Source organism: Schistocerca serialis, chromosome 4, assembly GCF_023864345.2.
Source record: "Schistocerca serialis cubense isolate TAMUIC-IGC-003099 chromosome 4, iqSchSeri2.2, whole genome shotgun sequence".
Taxonomy (NCBI): Eukaryota; Metazoa; Arthropoda; class Insecta; order Orthoptera; family Acrididae; genus Schistocerca; species Schistocerca serialis.
Window position 1 is genome coordinate 620,105,789 of NC_064641.1, and position 22,394 is coordinate 620,128,182.

At 38.4% G+C, this 22,394-nt stretch overlaps 1 protein-coding gene across 3 annotated transcripts in view; it reads right to left on the bottom strand.

Moving 5' to 3' along the window:
• LOC126475426 (uncharacterized aarF domain-containing protein kinase 2-like) overlaps positions 1–22,394 on the bottom strand; it is a 102,776-nt gene that overhangs the window by 55,516 nt on the left and 24,866 nt on the right. Inside the window, exons 4-5 of one of the 3 annotated variants that reach the window (XM_050103271.1) lie at positions 18,195–18,264; positions 4,165–4,282 (exon numbers count right to left, since the gene is read on the bottom strand). The exons of 1 other annotated variant lie outside the window; for it this stretch is intronic. In XM_050103271.1, coding sequence (XP_049959228.1) covers positions 4,165–4,282; positions 18,195–18,264 — 188 coding nt within the window. The remainder of the gene's footprint in view (positions 1–4,164; positions 4,283–18,194; positions 18,265–22,394) is intronic. One more of the 3 variants, XM_050103273.1, reaches the window with a different exon arrangement.

Genomic DNA, 22,394 nt, shown 5'->3' on the forward strand with positions numbered 1-22,394 from the left:
ATTATTATTATTATTATTATTATTATTATTATTTCCCTGAAATGAAAACAAGATATACAGATTGAGTTAGCAATTCCTACCCATCACCTTTTACACATTACAAACATACGAACATAGAATTTCTTCTAAGGAACAGGAGGAGTTGTCAAGGAAAAATTTTTTCAATTTATTTTCAAAATTGAATGTGCTGTCTGTTAGACATTTTACATCACGGGGTAAGTGGTCAAAAATTTTTGTTGTAGCATTGTGCACCCCTTTCTGTGCTAAAGACAACATTAATGTTGAGTAATGAATGTCATTTTTTCTTCTAATATTGTAATTAAGTACCTCATTGTTCTATTGAACTGTAGTGAATTATTTACAACAGATTTTCATGAGGGGAAAAAATAAAATGTGAAGCAGTAGTCAGAATGTCCAACCCCTTAAACAGATGTCTACAAGATGATTGTGGGTGAGCACCACATATTATTCTTACAGCACATTTTTGGGCAATGAAGACCTTCTTTCTTAAAGATGAGTTACCCCACAACATTATTCCATATGACATTACTGAATGAAAATAAGCAAAATATGTCAACTTACTGATTTCTCTCTCCCCAAAATTTGTTATGATTTGAAGTGCAAATGTGGTCAAACTAAGTTGTTCTAGGAGTTCTAAAATGTGTTGTTTTTTTCCAATTTAAATTCTCATCAATCTGGACCCATAAGTATTTTGAAGTTTCCACCCTATGTATTATTTCATCACCATGCATTACCCCTAGAGGTGCAGAACTGAATGTGATGTATCTTTGTGAAATTCAGGGTGAGACCATTCGCAGAAAACAAGCCAATGGTACTTTTGAGAAAATAGTTCACCTTCCTTCCATTTCTGTATGTATACTGGGAGTGATTACAACACTCGTGTCACCTGCAAAAAGAACTAATTCTGCTTGTTTTACATTAGACAGTGGATCATTTACATATATGAGGAACAATGGTGGACATACGATTGAGCCTTGGGGAACACCATATGTGATTTCTTCCCAGTCAGAATTATGTCCCTGGATTCTGTTGGTTGAATTAATACTAAGAACAACTTTCTGCATTCTTTTGGTCAGATATGGCATGATCCAATGGTTGGCTATACCATCAATCCCATAAAACTTCGATTTATCTACAAGTATATTATGATTCACAAAATTAAATGCCTTGGATAGGTCACAGAAAATACATACCGGTGCTATTTTGTTATTTAATGCTTGTAATATCTGGTGTGTGAACATGTTAATGGCATTATCAGTAAAGCAACCCTTCTGAAACCTAAACTGTGATTTGCTGAGGATATTATTATTGCCAAATTGAGATACTATTCTAGAATACATCAGCTTCTCAAAAATTTTGGAAAACAATGTCAGCAGTGAAAAAGGTAGGTAGTTACTGACGTCAACAACAGAGTTAAGGCAATATGGAATATAGTGAAGCAAGAGGCAGGACACACAAAGAAGAGATACTGCAAGCTGTGATGAATAATCAGAATTTTGTGAGAAATAAGTTCTGCTTGAATCCCAACACTCAGAAAAGGTTTTATACAGAGAGGTTTCTGCTATAAAAGCAATAAAATCTCCCTATTTTATCCTGTAAAAAAGCATTAACAAACTGCACACCTCTTATGAATTCTTAACATGGATTATACTTTAGAATATGGAAAATTTCATCAGTATCACATCTTAATACAGTATATTCACAACATCTGGACACACAATCTCATAAGGGTGGCAAACTCTAATGCACTCATTACCATGCTGTTTACCAACAAATAAGTGTTGGATAAGTTGTTTCAGGTTATAATAAGAACAACACAAAAATAAATAAGCAGAAAAATCATGTGGGAAGAAGTGTCATGACAGTTCCACTTGGTCAGCTGTGGTGAGTGCATGGCAGCTGTTGAGTGCTGTTGGCACCGGCTGAGAAAATCAGATGTCCAACAGAGTGCATGCCTAGCAAAGTTGTCAAGTTGCTGTTTTAACAGTGATAAGCAAAATTGTCATGTCACCACAACAGGCAAGGGCAGATGTGGTGGAAAATCAGGGATGGCTAAATCGGCATGGACCCCTCTGAGGTCCTGCCCATAGAATGAACCAAGCAACCAACTGACAGGCGAACAACCCAAAAATACTTGGCAGAAGAACTGGGCATCTCCTTTGAGGAAGACTTCTATGACTTGTCTTATTCCTGCTACACCCACACAGAAGATAAATGGCAGCAGACAAATGAACCTCTGGTCATTGTGCAAAACAAGTGAGACTTTTTCAGACTTGTTGCCCTCAACGAAGATGCCCAGTTCTTCTGCTAAGTATCATTGGGTTGCTCATCTATTGTAGCATCAGTCGGCCACTTGGTTCATTCTGTGGGCAGCACCTCAGACAGGTCATGTCAATTTAGCCATCTCCAGTCTACACTGGACACAACAGTAAAGATTCAATGGAGTCTACAAGCAAGCGTAATGGTATTGCAACACAGGAGTTCAACATTTCGTGTCTGGACTGCAGCACTTTGATGGATGTGTGAATGGCAAGCTTGTATGTCTGGAAGACTCTCAAGACCCACCTCGACAACTACAGTGCACCAAAGAAGCTAGGAAAGAAGACACAAGAGAAGAAGATACAACAATCAAGGCTCTCCTTAGGGACTGAACTGAGTGAGTGATAAAGAAAAGGGCTGTTCCTCGCAAGGTTTGGAGATGTAGCTGTGAAGCAACTCAACCAGGCCAATAAGAAGAGATCGCTGCTGTTCATCTTAGCTGTAAATAACTGAGAACCAGCATCAGGACAAAGAAGTTGATGCAATCTTTGGCTAAATAAGCTCCTGAGCTTCCATGTACAGATGGAGTCTCTTCCTTCAGAACTTGACATGAAGCTAAAGTTCCTGAAGTGTCAACAAGAGAGACAAATGGCAAAATATTGCCACAAGCAGGTAGTACGTGTAGTGTGTGCTGTCAATGAAGTTAGTTGCACCTGCACTCTGAACAAAGAAGACCAATCACAATGTGACCACTATGGCAGACAGCATGTCACAAGTTGGCACAGCTGCAAGGCCTTCTCAGACTGTGGCAATGCTAGTGAAACAAATCAACAGAAGAAGACTGTCCAGGTGAACTCAGAAAACGTTGATAAAGCCGTGAACTAACGAAAGAGGAGAAAGGGATGCAGCAAGGCCATTGCCTCGCATTCAGAGCAGGTCAGAGTCAAGCCACAGGCCAGAGTCAAGCCAATAGCAGCCTCACCTCCTGCGTTACTAGCAGGCCTCCTCCCCACCAGTGAGAGTGGTACGGGCGAAGGCCACCTGTGTGGTGCCGAGTGGACACAGTTTGCACTGGCGTGCCTCGAGGAGAAAGACACCATAGTGCCAAAAAACAGAGCAACAGCCGGTCACGTGACACATGACTGGTGCACCTCCGTCATCATCCTGCAGTAAACTGAGAGGCTATACAGGGTGATGCTCCATGCCGAGATGAAGGCTGCCTGCCTCAAGCTGAGAGAGGCCTACCATTAGCAGCCACAACTGGAGTCTTGAGCAGTGCAAACACTGCGCACGTGAACGTCATGACAGCCACCAACGATGAGGACCCCCCCCCCCCAAAAAAAAAAATCACCAGGGAATGCAGACGAACAAAGTGGATGACCAAAATGCATGCCTAGAGACGTCTGGCAGAAGACTGAGCCATAAATCAGTGCATCACAAGATACAACAAAGAGCGAGCAAGAAGTAGACACAAAAAACATAAAGAAAAACCCAGCTTTGTCCAGGTTTTTAGGAGCTCTCTCGGTGCTTAAGGTGAATGCCAGAACTGTCCCCAACAGCCTCCATTTTCTCAGCTAGGAGAAAGAAATCCACCTCAAATCCTAGTACATATAAACGATTGACAGACATGTAAATTGAAAACAAATTAAATAAAGACACAAAATGTATAAGAAATTAGCTGAAAACTGCAGAATTGCACTGGAACAGACGACCTTCCTCCATACAAGGAAGGAGAGGAAAAAGCTAAATATAATCTCTGAAGATCATGCTTTGATGAGTATATTTAATTTACATGTCTGCAAAGTCTAATGCAGCACAAATAGAATTAATTTGTAAGTTCAGTTCCAAATAACATTATTTCAAAGATAGTCATAAGTGTCATACCTGTGCACTCATAAGATGTGTGAAATCATTCATACACTCTTCGAGACTGAGCCACTTTAAGCTCGGAAATAGCCATGTAATAGAAATGGCTGCAGCTCTTAAAATAGTTAAATCTCTCCTGAAACAAATGCATGCAAAGGATGCAAGTAGCATTATTTCAAAGTAAAATGTGAAATGAACTGAAATGAAACTTTCAGTCTGCTGTGTCTGTTCCTGCCATTCTTGTTCTACATGCTTTACAGCTGTCCTTCATGATGGAATTCACACAATCTGTGAAAGAATTGGTTTGTTTCATAATCAACAGCTACCTGATTAAGAATAATTGTTCTTCTTCCACAAAGACAAGCTGATAGTGTGTCTTATTTTTGGGACATTTCCTTAAATAGTGATTTGGACACTTACACAGCTAAGGGTAAGTCTAAAAATTTATAATAATGTCTGTTAATAGTACAGAACATTAAACATGGAGTGTTGTAGTTCTACTAAGTCTGGCAGACACAGCAACTGTAGAAGCGTCATTTGTCAGTTCTGTTTTATTAAAAAGTATCAATTGTTCCTTGACCCTGTCTTGCAACGAGCAGAACCATTATATTCAAATCTTTGTAGACATTCACTGTATTGACCAATATTACAAAGTACATTATGGCGATGACAGGATTATGTATTTTTATATTGATATTTTTAGCACTTGATTGGAAATCCTCATAGATGAGTGTGATGATTAGAATTGGTACCTTCCAGACTCACAGTTTCTTTTTTCTTTTCTTTTCTGAAGTGAATAAAAACAAGAGGAGCAAATGTGGGGTGGTAAGAGCAGCAACAGATACACACTAAGAAGATATCTGCTTCAACATTGATGTAGTAGAAACAAAGCACAAACCTGGATATAAAAAGATGGGGAAGGGAATCATAGCCCTTTTAAAGGAACTGTGAAGGTATTCTGTGTAAGTGACTAAATGAAATCATGGTAAACCTGAATCTGGATGGCAAGAGGGGGATTTGAACCACACTACTACTGAATGCAAATCTGAATGTTAATCACTGTGCCACCTAACTCAGTGATCGGTATGTGACCTTAAAGTCATGCCATGAGTGATCCACAAATAACAGAACAAGACACATACTGTAAATTGAGATAGTAGGGCAGTAATACTCAAATGACCACACATAAGTAATACTGATCTTGCATGTATCATGCACAGTCAACAAATTGCACAGAAGGGGCTGAAGTGGGTGCCCAGCAGTTAACTATTATTCAGGCAGCAAAATCACTAACATGATACTATAATATAAACATTAAACAGATATGAGGACAGACAACCACTCACCAACAGCTGATTGATGGACAGAACAGAGAAACACATAGCAGCATTTACACCACTCCTTTTCCAGCTACTGCTCTTTTTCTCCTTTAACGGCCCCCCCCCCCCCCCCCCCCACACACACACACACAAAACAAAACAATTATTAGAATACTGCAGTGTCCATTTATCATCAATAATTATAATCATGTAATTGCTATGTCATATTTTACAAATCCCACTGATAGACTAATAATCATCTGTAAGGTGAGAGAAATATCAGACACTACATTATAACTGCTGTTATCAGCACACAATTTTGAGGCACCAGTACTGCATTCTGGAAACTATTTTAAAGCATTCTCCAGGACTGCTCTTCCAAAAGGAAATAGTTGTCAATTGATTTTATTGTGATTCTGCCCCTGTACAACAGGTCTCCACTAACAAGCACATTTTTCGCAGGAAAGAGGATGAGATCTTTCATCATCTTCACTTCAAGTATAAGGTCTTTTTTTCTCCTGTTACTGTAGCCACTGCTTCCTCATTCTTCCTTGATTACTTCTCCCAAGAGAAGTTAATTCTTTACATCTGGAGAGGTAATCTTTCTACACTCATTCTTTCAAGATGTTCATTCTAGTTTCTCCTATTTTCTTGTACTTTACTGAAGACATTAAATATATTCAGTTCTTCCCTAAGTTACAAAATTTGAAATATGTCAGTCACTTCTTGTGCATGCTGTTACTGTATTTGGAAATCTCACTTCTGCTGCTTGTGTGCAACTTACTTTATTTATAAGCCATGTTTCACTTCTGCAAACACTCACTGGGACTGACACTGTCTTACAAAATTTCAGTGTTGTTTCTTTTGTTTTATTTTTAACACATTTGTTTATTGTTCCACATATTTTCCATACTTTGCTGTGCTTTCTAAAAGCAAGATAACTGAAGAGTCGAACAAGGGTAAGACTACACAACAGGCCATAACTTACTAATAAAGTTCCACTATATTCTTATGACAAAATCTTAGTTCCTTTACTAAGATTATCGCTATTAACCTGACTCAATTTGAAAACTACAATAGCATTCATAATGTAACACCAGGGACAAAAATGATCACTCTTCATGACCAATCACCATAAATTTTGCAGCTATAAGAATATTTGAGAACCTCTGCAGTATGCTAAAATTGCTGAAAGATAACAAAAATAATTTTAAGGCTAATGAAACTATGAAATGGACTGCTGATCTCATTACTCAGGGGATATGTGCTCAAAAGCCCTGTGATGTAATAAAGCCTAACACAAGTTATGAACTTTCTGATACCATGGGGTATTGCTTTTTTTCATTTGTGAGTAAAGAAGCTCATATAAAACTATGTTTTCCAAAATTCCGTATGTCACATATTGCCATTGATATTTTGTGTGATTAGGATAATTTTGAATCTTTAACAAGAAAACATTTAAATTTTTCTTCACTAAATTTCGCTGAATATGTGAATGTAAGATGCAAATAATTAAGCTCTTTGCATATATATGTAACTTTTATCCTCTCTCAACTTGGTGGGAAAAGGTGTAAGAAGGCAGTTAGGTTTTCGTTATTGTAAGAAACAGATGAGTTCTGTTGTAGATATCATAATGAGTAGTCAAGTTTTGTATACAATTAAAATCTGGAAGTTGACGGATGTAAATTACCTCAATCAATCAAGTGAGATGTTTCAGAATATAGGAGTTAAAACTATGAAAACTTTCTCATTTCATAGTTAGTGACCCAACAAATATTTACAATCCTGGAAAATTTTGATTTCTTTATACAGAAAATATCTGAGGCTATCGTAACCGTGAAAGGAAGACAATGAGGTGAGCAACAGAATCAGCTAAATAAAAAAGTATTAAATTCATTAATTTGGGCAAACCTACCAATATTAGTAACAAATAATGAACATTCAGCAAGTGGATACACCATGAGACAGTTATTCTTTATTGAAACGGCATGTTCCAACATGTACACAACTTGTGTTCTATCCAAGACAGATTTCTCCTATCCCATCTGATGGACTGACACATTAAAGCACAAGGCCACTTCAGCATGTGTCCATGGCCACAGTTCTTGATTTCCGAAATGTCACAATATTTGTACATGCCAGAGTAAATTTATGTATGAATCTCACTTGCCACAAAAGAGGCAGTTAACTAATACAATGGGCTTCACAGTTGTCCAGAAACCACATGAAACATTACGATGCCCCCTGCTATTGATAGGGTGAAGTAGGTTTAGATTAGATAAGGAAAGAGGCAGATGTCACGAGAAATGCAAACTCTATTATGCTACATATAAAATTTAGCTTTTTTGTCATTATCAAAAGATAAGAAATAACAAAAAATATATATTAAGTGTTTGCAATATGTGTTTGGTACTACACAGTTCTGTGTTGCACGTTTCTTTTCTTCTGATCCACATTATTTCAAGGTAATAGAAAACGAATATGAATGACCACATTAATTTTGAATATACATATGTTTTTCTTTGTGATGACAATATTACAGTGAGAATCATACAGAAACGCATAAAATGGATAAGACACAAACATCCAATGTTTGTGTTTGTTGACCAGCAAGCTATTTCCTCTGTTAAAAATATGGTTCAGATTGTTGTTATTCTGTGTGATTACAAAATTCAAATAGCATTTTCGGTCAATATTCTCACAAAATATCTGTTATTTTCAAGTAATTAAAGCTTAAAAATCATTAAACTTCAGAATTTGGCCACATAAACAAAAATGCTCAGTTATTGGCTGAAGATCTGATGAACATCACATGCTAGGCATAATGCGAAGTTATATGTGCAATATAGGAGCTTTAGTCAAATGTACTAGCCTTTTCTGTACGATTTCTGCAAACAGTTTTGCTATTTAGTGATGTAAAATGCATTTAAAACTTTTAAGTAACAACAGAAAGTAATTTTGTGAACACCGATAGTGGAACCCTTCAGACAGCTGATGCATTTATGCTCCAGCCAATAAGAGTGGCATCACATGTAAGGACAGACATTCTTTTCCCTGATCTCTGCAACAACATCGAACTTGCTCAAAACTAAGGAACTGTAGATCGTTTTGTAAATGGGTCCATATCTTGTATGCAGATTGTCGACTATCAGTTATGAATTATGATCCAAAGCACAACAAAATACTTGGCAAATCTTATTGCTGATTTTCTTGTGTACAAGACAACCCAGCAGAGATAAGGGTGTTATGATCTATGGTGCAATGGATAACACATCTGACTACAAAGCAGAAAATTTTAGGTACAAATCCTGGCAGGGTTGTAAATTTAAAAAAAATGTAAAACAAAAGACAAAAATAGCACTGATAAGAAATCAGTGAGGCAGTTGTTTTGATGGTAGAATGTATTATACATAGCTTTACATTAAATTTAGTCAGACAAATGGACAAATGAGCACGTAGGAATGTAATTTGCGTACACACATTTCACTTCTTTGGAAAGCATTGTTAGTGGCAAATGTACCATTGTTAGTGGCAAATGTATTATCTCATGCCTACAGTACAAGGTGTAGGATGATGAGGTATTGTTTGCAGAGAGATATAAATCTCTTACACCCTGCATATAACACAAATGTAAGGACTATGATGTTTGTGAGCAGAAACTAATGTCAGAGTCTGCAGCAGGCTTAATTCACCTTTGTGTAAGATGACGAAAATTTAAACAATAAGAGTCCTAGTTGGCCATTATAAAGATAGAAAAGGATTTTTTCCAATAAAGTAAAAAGTGTGTGCTCACATTAACTAGAAATCCTCTTGAAAGGTGACATTTGAATGGCGACTGCAAATGTAAGTGCATGTACATGGCAAGGAAAACTCAACAATACCTGGTTTCTGATCAGTGTGGTGAAATTTTGTAATTACAATCATTACCACTGCGAGAGGACTGTTGAGCCATTTACAAATGAGTTAAAATATTCCTTTGGGCCCGATTTGAGCCACCATTCTATGGATAGCTACTTATAAACCATTACAGACAACTGACCAACGAAGCCACGAAAGGATTAATGTAAATTTGGTTATAACGACATCCAATTCTTCTAATTTTCACTGTGAGTTTAATTTTGTTGAATGACACTGTCCTTCCTTGCAACAGTGGGAAAGTATGTCTCAGAGGTAAATTAATGTTAAGTTCAAAGTGCAAGACATTTTTAAATAACTTGTGCACTGATGTGGTGGCATTTTGCCAGTACAGTGCAACTACATTTTACCCATATTTTCGTTTTTTGGAACACTAAAAAACAACTTCTCACGTGTTTTTGTAGATGTTTTTGTGCAATTTAGTACTACACACTGTTTGTTACCTATTTTCCAAAATGGAAATTCCAAAACAAGGTATCACTGTGAATGCGATTTACAACAGTAGGAGCAGCAAGCTAGCCAGTAATGTCACAAGCATCATCAAATGACTCAAACGGAGCATTTAGTGGGTTTTCAATTTATTTTCATTTCACTTCCATTTTCTCTAAAAATACTGAGATTCAATAGGATAGAAAGTATGTTATGAGCATAAAATAACACTATTAAGCATTTAAGACAATTTCCACAAAACAGTCAAATGCCCTACTGTATCTAAACTGGCTTGACTTTAAACGTAAATTATATTTTTAACAAAAATCTGTGGTCTAAGTTTTCATTTTCTACAATCGTATGTGTTAGTGTTAAGCTCCAGTATACTATCATCAGATTCTCATTAGCAGTATTAACAAAATACAACTTTTAGATCAATTAGATACAGCTGTGAAAGTTGACAGTCAATTCTCAACATTTGTAGTTATGGTGGTAACGTAACAAGAGAGGGCTTTAGCTTGTCACTCATTTCAATTTCTTTATTATACATGGACACTAGACTCAGTGTTAATAAAACTAATAACCACTGTGTCCAACGACTGAACGATATATATATCTGTTTTGGCACAATCAGTTATGTACCTATAAAGGATTCAGTCATGAATTACATCATAGCTAGCTTATATTTGTCTTATATTTACATTAATATTTTAGTTCCTACATCAACCACAGAAGTTAAAACTGGTAGACACAACAAGTAGAATGGAACCCTCACTCTTGGGAAAACCCTCAGCTATGTGCCATGCCTAACAGTTTTCGCTGGCCTGGCACCTAACGAAACTGGTGCCAGTCCAAAATTGTGAGGCTCTTGCGATTCATAGCAGAAGGTGTAAAGGAGAAGCTCTCCTGTCTGTTTTGCTAACGAATAAGTGGTATTTGTACAGATGCCAGGAACTGTGCCAGTACGAATGTATTAATTACCTGGCTCTTTCATGGCAAGTGGGATCAACACATACATTCACTCTAGTGGAAGGCATGTATTGAGACATTTCAGTAATTGAGAACTTCAGCCATGCACTCTTGCTGGAGTGGCCACTTGCTTTGATGTGCCACTACCTGTTAAACTGGGTAGGAGAAATCTGCCTTGAATAGAATCCAAGTCATTCGATTTGATTATACCAGCCAGCCCAAGTGTGGGTTTTATGTGTGTCCACATCTTCATTCACACCAACTTTGGGCTGGTTAGTGACTTTTGTTTTAGTTAAATGTTTAATGATTATGAACAACAGAAAAAACTTATCTGGATCTTAGTACAACTATGATAATGACTGTTAAACATGACATGGTTCGAATAAAGACATAGAATTTGGTTAATAACAGTAAAGGATTGTGATCACTGGCTTTGTCTGATCCTCCTCTGAATATATCATTACTGGTAGCTTAGCAACCCATTACAATTTCACACCTGAATGGAATGACAACCTCCATGCCAACCAGCATGTTGTTGTTCTGGTCTTCAGTCCTGAGACTGGTTTGATGCAGCTCTCCATGCTACTCTATCCTGTGCAAGCTTCTTCATCTCCCAGTACTTACTGCAACCTACGTCCTTCTGAATCTGCTTAGTGTATTCATCTCTTGGTCTCCCTCTACGATTTTTACCCTCCACGCTGCCCTCCAATGCTAAATTTGTGATCCCTTGATACCTCAGAACATGTCCTACCAACCGATCCCTTCTTCTAGTCAAGTTGTGCCACAAACTCCTCTTCTCCCCAATTCTATTCAATACCTCCTCATTAGTTATGTGATTTACCCATCCAATCTTCAGCATTCTTCTGTAGCACCACATTTCAAAAGCTTCTATTCTCTTCTTGTCTAAACTATTTATCGTCCATGTTTCCCTTCCATACATGGCCACACTCCATACATATACTTTCAGAAACGACTTCCTGACACTTAAATCAATACTCGATGTTAACAAATTTCTCTTCTTCAGAAACGCTTTCCTTGCCATTGCCAGCCTACATTTTATATCCTCTCTACTTCGGTCATCATCAGTGATTTTAATCTAATTCCTTCAGCATCACCCGATTTAATTGAATGACATTCGATTATCCTCGTCTTGCTTTTGTTGGTGTTTATCTTATATCCTCCTTTCAAGACACTGTCCATTCCGTTCAACTGCTCTTCCAAGTCCTTTACTGTCTCTGACAGAATTACAATGTGATCGGCGAACCTCAAAGTTTTCATGTCTTCTCCATGGATTTTAATACCTACTCCGAACTTTTCTTTTGTTTCCTTTACTGCTTGCTCAATATACAGATTGAATAGCATCGTGGAGAGGCTAGAACCCTGTCTCACTCCCTTCCCAACCACTGCTTCCCTTTCATGTCCCTCGACTCTTATAACTGCTATCTGCTTTCTGTACAAATTGTAAATAGCCTTTCGCTCCCTGTATTTTACCCCTGCCACCTTCAGAATTTGAAAGAGAGTATTCCAGTCAACATTGTCAAAAGCTTTCTCTAAGTCTACAAATGCTATAAACGTAGGTTTGCCTTTCCTTAATCTTTCTTCTAAGATAAGTCGTAGGGTCAGTATTGCCTTCAAACATTTCAACAGAATCCAAACTGATCTTCCCCGAGGTCGGCTTCTACCAGTTTTTTCCATTCGTCTGTAAAGAATTGGCGTTAGTATTTTGCAGATTCCAAAACACTTATCATCTGAAACTCAACTCACACTTTTCTCACATAACATACTAAAAGCTTTGGGTCAAGGCAGTTGGTAGATGCAGTATTTCTTGATACCCAAACAGCATATGACTCAGTACCACACCTATGCCTATTGTCAAAAGTTCAATTACATAGGGGTATCGTGAAATTTGTACTAGATTGAGGACTTGGGAAACGAAGGCTTTTGACACTAGTCACAGCTATCAAGGAGGGAAGGAACAGGATATGTAAAGAAACACTATAGGTAACCTGCACACCACCTTTAGAAACAAAACTCTGTTTTTAACCTAAAACAACCAAAAATGTACGAACGCATCCATTTTTAAGAATAACCATAGAAGATGCTTCATAAATAAAAGCAAAACGCATCTGGTGTAATGCTTTTTAATTAAACAGCAGTCAGCTCAAGACAGATAACTTATAGTAACAGATTTTAACAGCTGCTGCGGAAAATGACCACGCAAACAAACATAGTTGGATGTCCATTTATGAAATCCACATAGTGTTATTAAAAAAGCATGTATCACAAAGAAAGCTGTTGTTACTGGCTTTGATACTTGCTGGTGACTATTTTCCTGACAAGTGTTATGGTAGAAGTAAGACCTTTCCGTTAAACTGCTTTTCCTTAAAATCTGATTTTATTTGAATCTCAGCGTTAGTCCAGCTGGCATGCCACTATCTGATTTTTGTAAAGTAAACATGGGGCACATTTGAGTTAACAATATGTTGATAGCAATGTGGCTCCTTGTTTGTTGTGTTGTGTAACAAGCAGTAAAGCATTGCAGTTCAGTATAAACTAAATGGCAAGATGTCCCACGAATCCTGCACCCAACTGAACAAGCACTAGTTAATATTTTTAAAGTCAAGTTTGCATACACTGAGGTGACAAGTCATGGGATACCTCCTAATATTGTGTCGGACCTCCTTGGAGATCAGTGTTAAATGCCCTAGTGACAATGAGGTCATTAGAGATGGAACACAAGTTCAGATTGTGTCAAGGATGGGGTACGAAATTGGTCCTGTCCTTTCAAAGGAACCATCCTGGCATTTGCCTTAAGCGATTTTGAGGTAAATCATGGAATACCTAAATCAGGATGGCCGGACTTGGGTTTGAACTGTCATCCTCCCAAATGCAAGTCCAGTGTGCTAACCACTGCGCCACCTCACTCAGTTGGACCTCCTATTGTCCAGCAGAATGCAGCAACTCGGTGTGGCATGGACTCAACAATTTGTTGCACTGTACGTCTCCTGAAGAAATATTGATCCATGCTGCCACTGAAGCCATCCATATCTGGAAAAGTTTTGCATGTGAATGATTTCGTACATGAACTGACCTTTCAAATATGTCCCATAAATGTTCAGGGGGATTCATGTCAGGCCATGTGGGTGGTCATATCATTTGCTCGAACTGTCCAGAATGTTCTTCAAACCATTTATGAACAACTGTGGACTGGTGACAAGGCACATTGTCACCCATAAAAATTCCATCATTGTTTGAGAACATGAAGTACATGAACGGCTGCAAATGGTCTCCAAGTAGCAGAACATAATCATTTCCAGTCCATGATCAGTTCAGTTGGACCAGAGAACCCTATCCACTTCACGTGAAGCCACCACTGGCTTGCACAGTGCCCTGTTGACAACTTGAGTCTGTGGTTTCGTGGAGTCTCCACAACACTGAAACCCAACCATCAGCTCTCATCCATGGTTTCGTGGGGTCTGCACAACATTCAAACCCTACCATCAGCTCTTTAACAACTGAAATCAGGACTCATTTGACCAGGTCATAATTTTCCAGTTATCTAGGGTCCTACGAATATGCTCATGAGTCCGGGAGAGCCACTCTCATGATGTCATGTTGTTAGCAAAGGCACTTGCATTGGCTGTCTGCTGCCATAGCCTGTTAACACCAAATTTTGCCACACTGTCCTACTGGATATGTTCGTATGTCCCACATTGATTAATGTGGCTGTTTCATGCAGTGTTGCTTGTCTGTTAGCACTGACAACTCTATGCAAATGCCAATGTTGTCGGCCATTAAATGAAGGCCGTCAGCAGCTGTGTCACCCTGTTGAGAGGCAGTGACTGAAATTTGGTATTCTCGGGCACAATCTTGACACTTGGAACACTGAACTCCCTAATGATTCCCGAAATGGAATGTCCCATGCTAGCTCCAACTAATTCACCTCATGGATCCATAATCACATCAGAAACCTTTTCACCTGAATCACCTGAGTACCAATGGCAGCACTGCCAATGCACTGACCTTTTATACCTTGTGTATGCAATACTACTGCCATCAGTATAGGTGCATATTGGTTTCCTATGACTTTAGTCACCTCATGTAAAAAGATGAAGAGAAGTAATGATTCACCTGATCTCAATGGTTACGAAGCTCTGGATCCCGTTTCTGCTATTCCATCATAATAGAAACCCTCACACAAACCAAGACCCAGGTGGTCACTTTGATCATAACATCATTGACTGTTGATGAATACATAGTTTTAGAGTGTCGCAGATGGAGGGGGAGGGTCTACAGATTGAGAAACAAGGTAGGGGTAGCAAAGTTCTCGAAGGAAAAAAAGTCTAGAGACCAGGGTCTCAATAACATTGGTAAAACTTTTAATAATATTGGAAACAAATGACACAATACTGAGACAGAAGAGAATTGGAATGGGAAATGAAAACAAAGGATAATTTATGCACTGGGAAGTGGACATATGAGGATGAATGTGATTTCAGTCTTTCTCGGTGTATTCCACTGATGAATTCTTCTCAGGTTATCAGCTGAGTGGTGGCATCGCCTTGTTGCAACATTTCAATGAGTTTGGTACCCATCATCTTCTGGTGAGGATGAAGACTTGTGGAAGAATGACTGAGGGGTTTACTGAATGAAAGGCATCCTGAGGCACAACTTCCCAGAGTTATATTTCTGAGGAGGAGGAGGAATGTGTGGTGGTGGTGATGGTGGTGGTGGTGGTGGGGAGTGAGTGAACTCAAATGGCAATAATATTGTAGCAGCTTCTGCACTCATAACTATTGCAGTGCGCAGCAAGGTAGGCAGTTGGACACTTTGCAATTAGGCATAGTTTGACGATATCCATTCATGTACATATACAACTGGTTATTTACCATACAAAGATAGTGTTGAACAGTGCTTGTATCAAGACTTGTACATGACTGGAGTGCTTTCACACGTGGCCCTGTCTTCAATCACATAAGAAGCATGTGTGAGCAGTAGGATGTACTGGGTGAATATACAGAAAAAGTCTTGTACCTGAGTCATCCACAGGGCAAACCCAAGCACTGTTGGATTAGGAGATGAAATGGCATGGAAAGGGATGGGATAATGCACAAGTTGAGTGAGAGATGGAATATAACTTTGGGAAGGAGGCTTGGGGTCAGCCCAGGACTTTGAGCACAGTATTATAAATTTCATATCACTAGGAGAGGTAACCAAAAACATGATGAAGATTACAGTAGGATTTCTAAAGATCTGAGTATAAGTGACGATTTAGAAGTGTCATTTGGGCTACAAGAAAAAATTGATGCTGAGATTTGTTTATGGCTAATCAGGGAGAATGTTTTCTGGCTGTAAAGACATTTGTAAAGTTATCAGCATGTTGAGATAGCCTGGGAGGGAGGGATGTTTTGATATGGAGAAGATAACTGTTGTCAAAATGGAGATAATGTTGGTCGTTAATGTGTGTGTGTGTGTGTGTGGGGGGGGGGGGGGGGGGGGGGGGGGGGGATGGTGCACGTGCTTCTGAGTGGAAAAGGGGAGTGTTTGTGAGTGTTGCTCCTAAAGCCATGAAAAGAGGGAAAGCTCAAAATCCAATGAAATTACCTGTTCCTCACACATGCCTATGCATCACCCATCATTAACCTGCTGGTGACCAGTTTCTTGTCATAATTTTTTGGGCTTTTTTTTTGTTCAAGTGTTTTGATTATTGCAAATACAGAGTCTGCCAGAAAAATGTATACACATCTTAAGGAACGAAAAGTATTACATATGCGTTTATTTTACATTTAATAATTGATCACACATGTTGTGCAGCCTTCAGTTTAGCACATGATTACTTTTATTTGTTCAACATTGCCATACACATAACAGAACAATGAGCGTTCATTGCAACTACGTCAATGTTACAGTGGAGATCGCTGCACGTCACTGTAATCTCCTGTCGAAGTTCCTCCAACATGTGTGGCTTACATTGATAGATGTTATCTTTCACAGTTCCGCACAAGTAAAAGTCCATAAGTGTTCGATCTGGTGACCATGGAGGGAACTCAATGGGCCCTCTTCGTCCAATCCAATGCCCCAAAAAATTGTCAGCCAGGAAAGCTCATACGGCTAGGTGGTAATATAGTCGCACTCCATTCTGTTGGCAGAAGACCTCTTCTTCAGCTCCATAAAGCACATGTATACCTGGAAAAATTGATGTGCGTATCATTTCCAGGTACACTTCTCCAGTGACAGTAGCATCAAAGAAAGAGGGTCCTATTAAGCCCTTAGATGATACTCCACACCACACATGAACCGCTGGGAGATTGACCGCTTTAACCACATAAACATGCGGATTTTTCGGTGTCCAGTACACACTGTTATGCCGATTCACGGGTCCATTAAGTTTAAATTGTGCCTCGTCACTCCACAATACCAAATTGTTCGTCATCAGTTACCATTTGCTGATACCATTCACAAAATTGCATTCGCCGATCAGGATCGTCGTCATTAATCGCATGCAGTAATAATGGAATGTAAATTTTCCACTTTGCAGCTTTCAGAATTCTTTGTACACTTGTACTACTAACCCCCACTTCACGTGCACATTGTGGAGCAGACTTCTTTGGAGAATTAACAAACGTTTCCAATACAAGAGCCAATGACGCAGGACTTTTAGCTGTACGCTGTTTTCCTGATCTTCCTTTGTGAATATCACAAATCATTCCATGCAATTCAAACTTGTCAATAATGTGTTTAATTGTTAGGCAGGTTGATGATTCTGTTTCACTCTCCCGTCTCCACTGATGCTGCATTTCAACGGCATTATCAAACTTGAAAAACCACTTCACAATTCATTTTCTTTGCTTGAATGTCAAGCGTGCTCCAGCCATATTATTTTCTCAATACTGAGATGAAAGTACTAACATCTGTTGAGCCAAAGACCTTACTACAATACACTCATAATTCAAATCGAATGACACTATCGATATCTCGATAGAGCCTGACAAAGACTGTATACATTTTTCTGGCAAACTCTGTAGTGTAATGTGCCATCTGCAGCTAAACAAATTGTACGTAGTTTCTGGAATAATTTCATAATTCTGGAACCCCCCCCCCCCTACCCCTTTTAGTTGGTTTTTACCTGGCACTACTGTTTCTTTTCATATGTTGAAGATTGTCATGTATACTGCTTCAGACACCATTCAAAACAAAGACCAATCAAGATTGACCAAACAGAACTCATTTCCTCCCTTGGCTCTCAAAACTTCACTAAATTTTATATTAGTAATTAAAAAATGTACCATAACACAAAACTCAATAACAAGGGCAAAGACACCTCCACCTTCTTGTACATTACAAGATCAAAATGAAATTTTTATAGGAGATAAAGTTAGCACAGTGACAATACATAATTTCAACCATCTGTTGTACCTTAAGAGCTCATTCATGTTCGGATGGACAACCTTCACAGCAACGGGTAGAAGATCATCATCAGGCATACCTAACAAATACAGTAAAATCTACACAAGTAAGTGGTGTGACTAACGTCAGTTTAAAGATTTATATATACTTATGATTTAAGATACATAATTCAATATGTGAAAACTCCTTACTTCAATGAATTAAGGATCAAGTTTGTACAACATGTAAATAGAGAGCAAATATATAGCTTCAAGTTCAAAAGATGGCAATGATTAACTATGTAATCAGATAACACTCTAAGCTACACGCAATATCAGTTTATTTTCAACTGTGGTATTACAGCTACTAATATTATTTAATAACATCCCTGCATGAAGAACAGTTTAGTTATTGCTCATCAGTAGTCTTCCTAATATTTTAAAATTGGGTTATTGTCATTCAAATGATATTCTTTTTCTTTGGCATTCATCCTCCTACTGAGAGGTGGTCACAGAAAACATTCACAACAACAATTACTGAAGAAAATTGCAGAACTGCTGTTACCTAATTTAATAATTATTGATATCATCCCAATAAAATCACAGGAGCAAGTTCTCATACCCCAAAAAAATTCAATAAAAATATAATTTTACTATTAAACTGTGGAAAACAAGACAACATGTATGACATACAATTTCACTGTATCTTACTAACACAATTTAATAAAATCTTCTTGGCTGAAGCAGAGAGATGTGAACAGAATGCCTTACATGAGAATGGATGAAGTAAATTGAACTCGTGACTGTAACATGAATGTGTAAAGACAGTGTCATCAACCACACTGCAGAAAGTAGTTACCAATTTAGAAACACTATGAAGTAATTAGTCAGTGAAGTTTGAACTAATTGGTGTGGCACGGAGACCGAGAAGATTTTATTGGTCACCTTAATCATCCTATGTGAAAAGAAAATCTGAGTATATTTGATAATAAAACTTTTTCTAATTAAACTAATCACTTCCTTTCAGGACTAATACTTAATGTCCACCATTAAAACACCATGCCTTCATAACTGCTGATCATAACACTGCTTTTCTCTAGATGAATCATTCCTCTCATTTCATTCTATGTTCAACATTGGTGTGTAACAGTAATTAATTTATAAGCAGTGCTCATACACAATCAAATACTTCATTTTTTCTCTCAAAGGTAAATATGAAAAGTGTGTCTCATCAGACACAACAATAATCACTCAAACAATACGGTCTTATACAAAACTTTAAACTATTATTACACACCAATAACTTCAAGGTAAACCTGAAATACTCCAGACAAAGAAATCATTCAAACATATTCAACGTTAAACTGAAAAAAAAGTGTATGAGGTCATAAACAATGACTGAAAACTGATAAATGCAAGACAGCTACCAACGATAATTAAGTGCTTTGATATGAAAGTAGGTATAGTGAACAGTGGAGATTTGATAGAAATTTCTCTTAGCACCAATAAATAAATGGAACAAGCTCATTTCCATAATGAATTGAAATGTTTTAGGAATAAAAAGCAGCATGAAAATCTGATTTCGATTATATGAACTAGAGTACTGCAAAGGGAATTGTGTAGAAATTGGAAATTACATGGGTGAATGCTCCATAGCAGCTTTAAGCCCGGTGGGCATCAAGAGCAATAGTGTAAAAGTGGAGAGCCTGTAGCTCGCTTTTTTTCTTTTTTTTTTTACCGACAAATGCTCATCAGAAGTCTTGCAAACATACTAACACATTTTTAAATATGTGGATCAGTTTTTGGTGAGGAGAAACTTTCACTTGTGTTAAAGTTGTAAAAAATGCCTTTGAGGTACATAGTGTAGAATATAAATAAAAATCTGCAGAAATTGAATTACTTCACCCGTATTTTATCAGGATTCTCAGGAATGTCTCATGATAAAATATTGCTACAAAGTATCATTGTTGAATGCTTTGTGATAAAATGATAGGATGCAGAAAGGAATAAGACCCTCCTGCAGGAGTGTAAAACTTCATAACTCAGCAAATGGCACTGTAGGCTGAGCTGTGCTATCTGTTATCAGAGAAAAATTACACACTAAAAACCTCTTCTTACATGTAGCATAAATACATCACCAAATCACAAGGCAACCAAAAATGCATATATGCATCTCAGAGTTAGAAGAAATCAAAGAATGGAAAATCCAGGATGGAATAACGACAACATCATGAAAAGCACAGACTGGTACTCACCATATAGAGGAGACACTGAGTCACAGTCATACACAACAAAAGACTGCAATACCTTTGCCTCCTCCTGAAGTACAAATACACACATTCACATAAGTGCAACCCACACACACATGACCACTGACTGACTCTGATCCCTGAGGCCGGAGCAGGCACTTAAATCCAGGATTGGCGGGGGGGGGGGGGGGGGGGGGGGGCATTTGCATGCATGTGGGCACGTGCTTTCTACTTTAGGAGGAGGCCTTTTGTCAAAAAGCTGAAATGTGTAGCAGTCTTTTAGTTGTCCTCTTTGCAACTCAAACATGTCCTCTATATGGTAAGGTAACGTCAACAATGAAAATACATCCCCCACAACCACATAAAGAAGTTAAAAATTCTGAGTCTACTATCGCATTTTTTTATTATGGAAGCTCGAATTTGGGCTTTAACTACAAACAAACCTATACACCAATCGCAAAATGACTTAAGCTAATATTTTTCTTGTTTTATTCTGCATTAGGTCATATGGAGCAATTTAATTTTAAAGTTCAACATATGAATTTCATTTTGGATCATAGTACAGATTGTCCAGTCTTGGGCGTCTTTTTTCAATCACTCAAGAAAAAAGGTTTTTACAGTTTTTCTAGAGTAATGTTTTCTCAGTACAGGATAAACATAACAGAGGGCGTGGATTTCTTTTGAAAGTCTCTTTCGTAGTTGTCAGAAGCCGCAACCACTGTGACCATAAAATGGGATATGGATTTTATAAAAGTACCTTATTGACACCAGCATGGTAGCTACATCACATCAAGATGCCTCCGAGACCACCATTGTCAGTGGGTGAACTTGTAATAGTTTTAAGTGCTATTTATTTATTTCCAAGTGAGCGAGAAAAGTAGGTTTCCTGTGTACCAGAAAGTGACACACTGTCTTGAAATATCATTGTCAGTGAGGAGCGTAGCAGCTGCTTCAAAGGATAAGGATGAAAATATGTTACCCAGGTCAAGGAAAAACATTGTGTTTGTCCAGGGCAAGAACAAATCACTTTTTTTTATTTTTATTTTTTTTTACGTGTACACGGTATTTGTCACAATTAAAATACCTCCACCTCAAACAGGTAGAAAATATGGTAGATTTTCCTGATATTTCTGTTCTGGCATAATCACAAGTGCCCGAACGAAGACAAAGAATGAAAGACAAGAGAATGCGGTGAAACATTAGCCAATGGTGTGCAGAATAGGACCGCACCATGACAGGACCGCCCTCAAGCTGAAGTGAATACAGGCGCCGCTCCTGCCAGCCTCGGCCACTCAGATCGGCTTAGTATACGGACATTAGTAGACAGGATTCGCGGAGCAGAGAGTGCTATGATATCAGACTGTAGTGATCCATATCCATTGACTGTTTGAACATTGTGTACAGCAAGGAATCAGATTTATGTTGCATGTCATCCATCTGCTTTATTGAAATAAAACTACTAATGTTATTTGCTTGAATTATTGTATAGCATTCCGAGAATGCAGCATCCTTTAGGCATCCTATACGCGATGAGTGGGCGGGACCCAACATCTGGCGATGAGAATCCTCCGAACCCAGAGCCCGACGGCCATGAACTTTTCGTTTATATTGTGCTGGTGCCTTAGTTCTCTCTTGTCTTTACTTTGCAGGGGTACTTAATTGCTTAACAGTTTCTTGTCGTTTTTGATACTCAGTGTTGTCAGGTAGGCATTGCAGAAAATGTTTGTGCATATTTTTGCCTTTTTGTTGCATTTGCGATTTGCAACATGACACCTCCCCCCCCCCCCCCCCCCCCCCCACCTGCCCCACCCACTGCTCAGGCACCACAACGGCAAGTGTTAGATGCCACACAGCTAATGTAGATGTTTCGGTTTCAGACGCAGCCAATATCTACACTGCTCAACACAGTGCAGCAGCTACTGGCCAATACTGCGCACCTGACAGAACAAGCACCATCACTACATCTGCTATATCACCTTTTT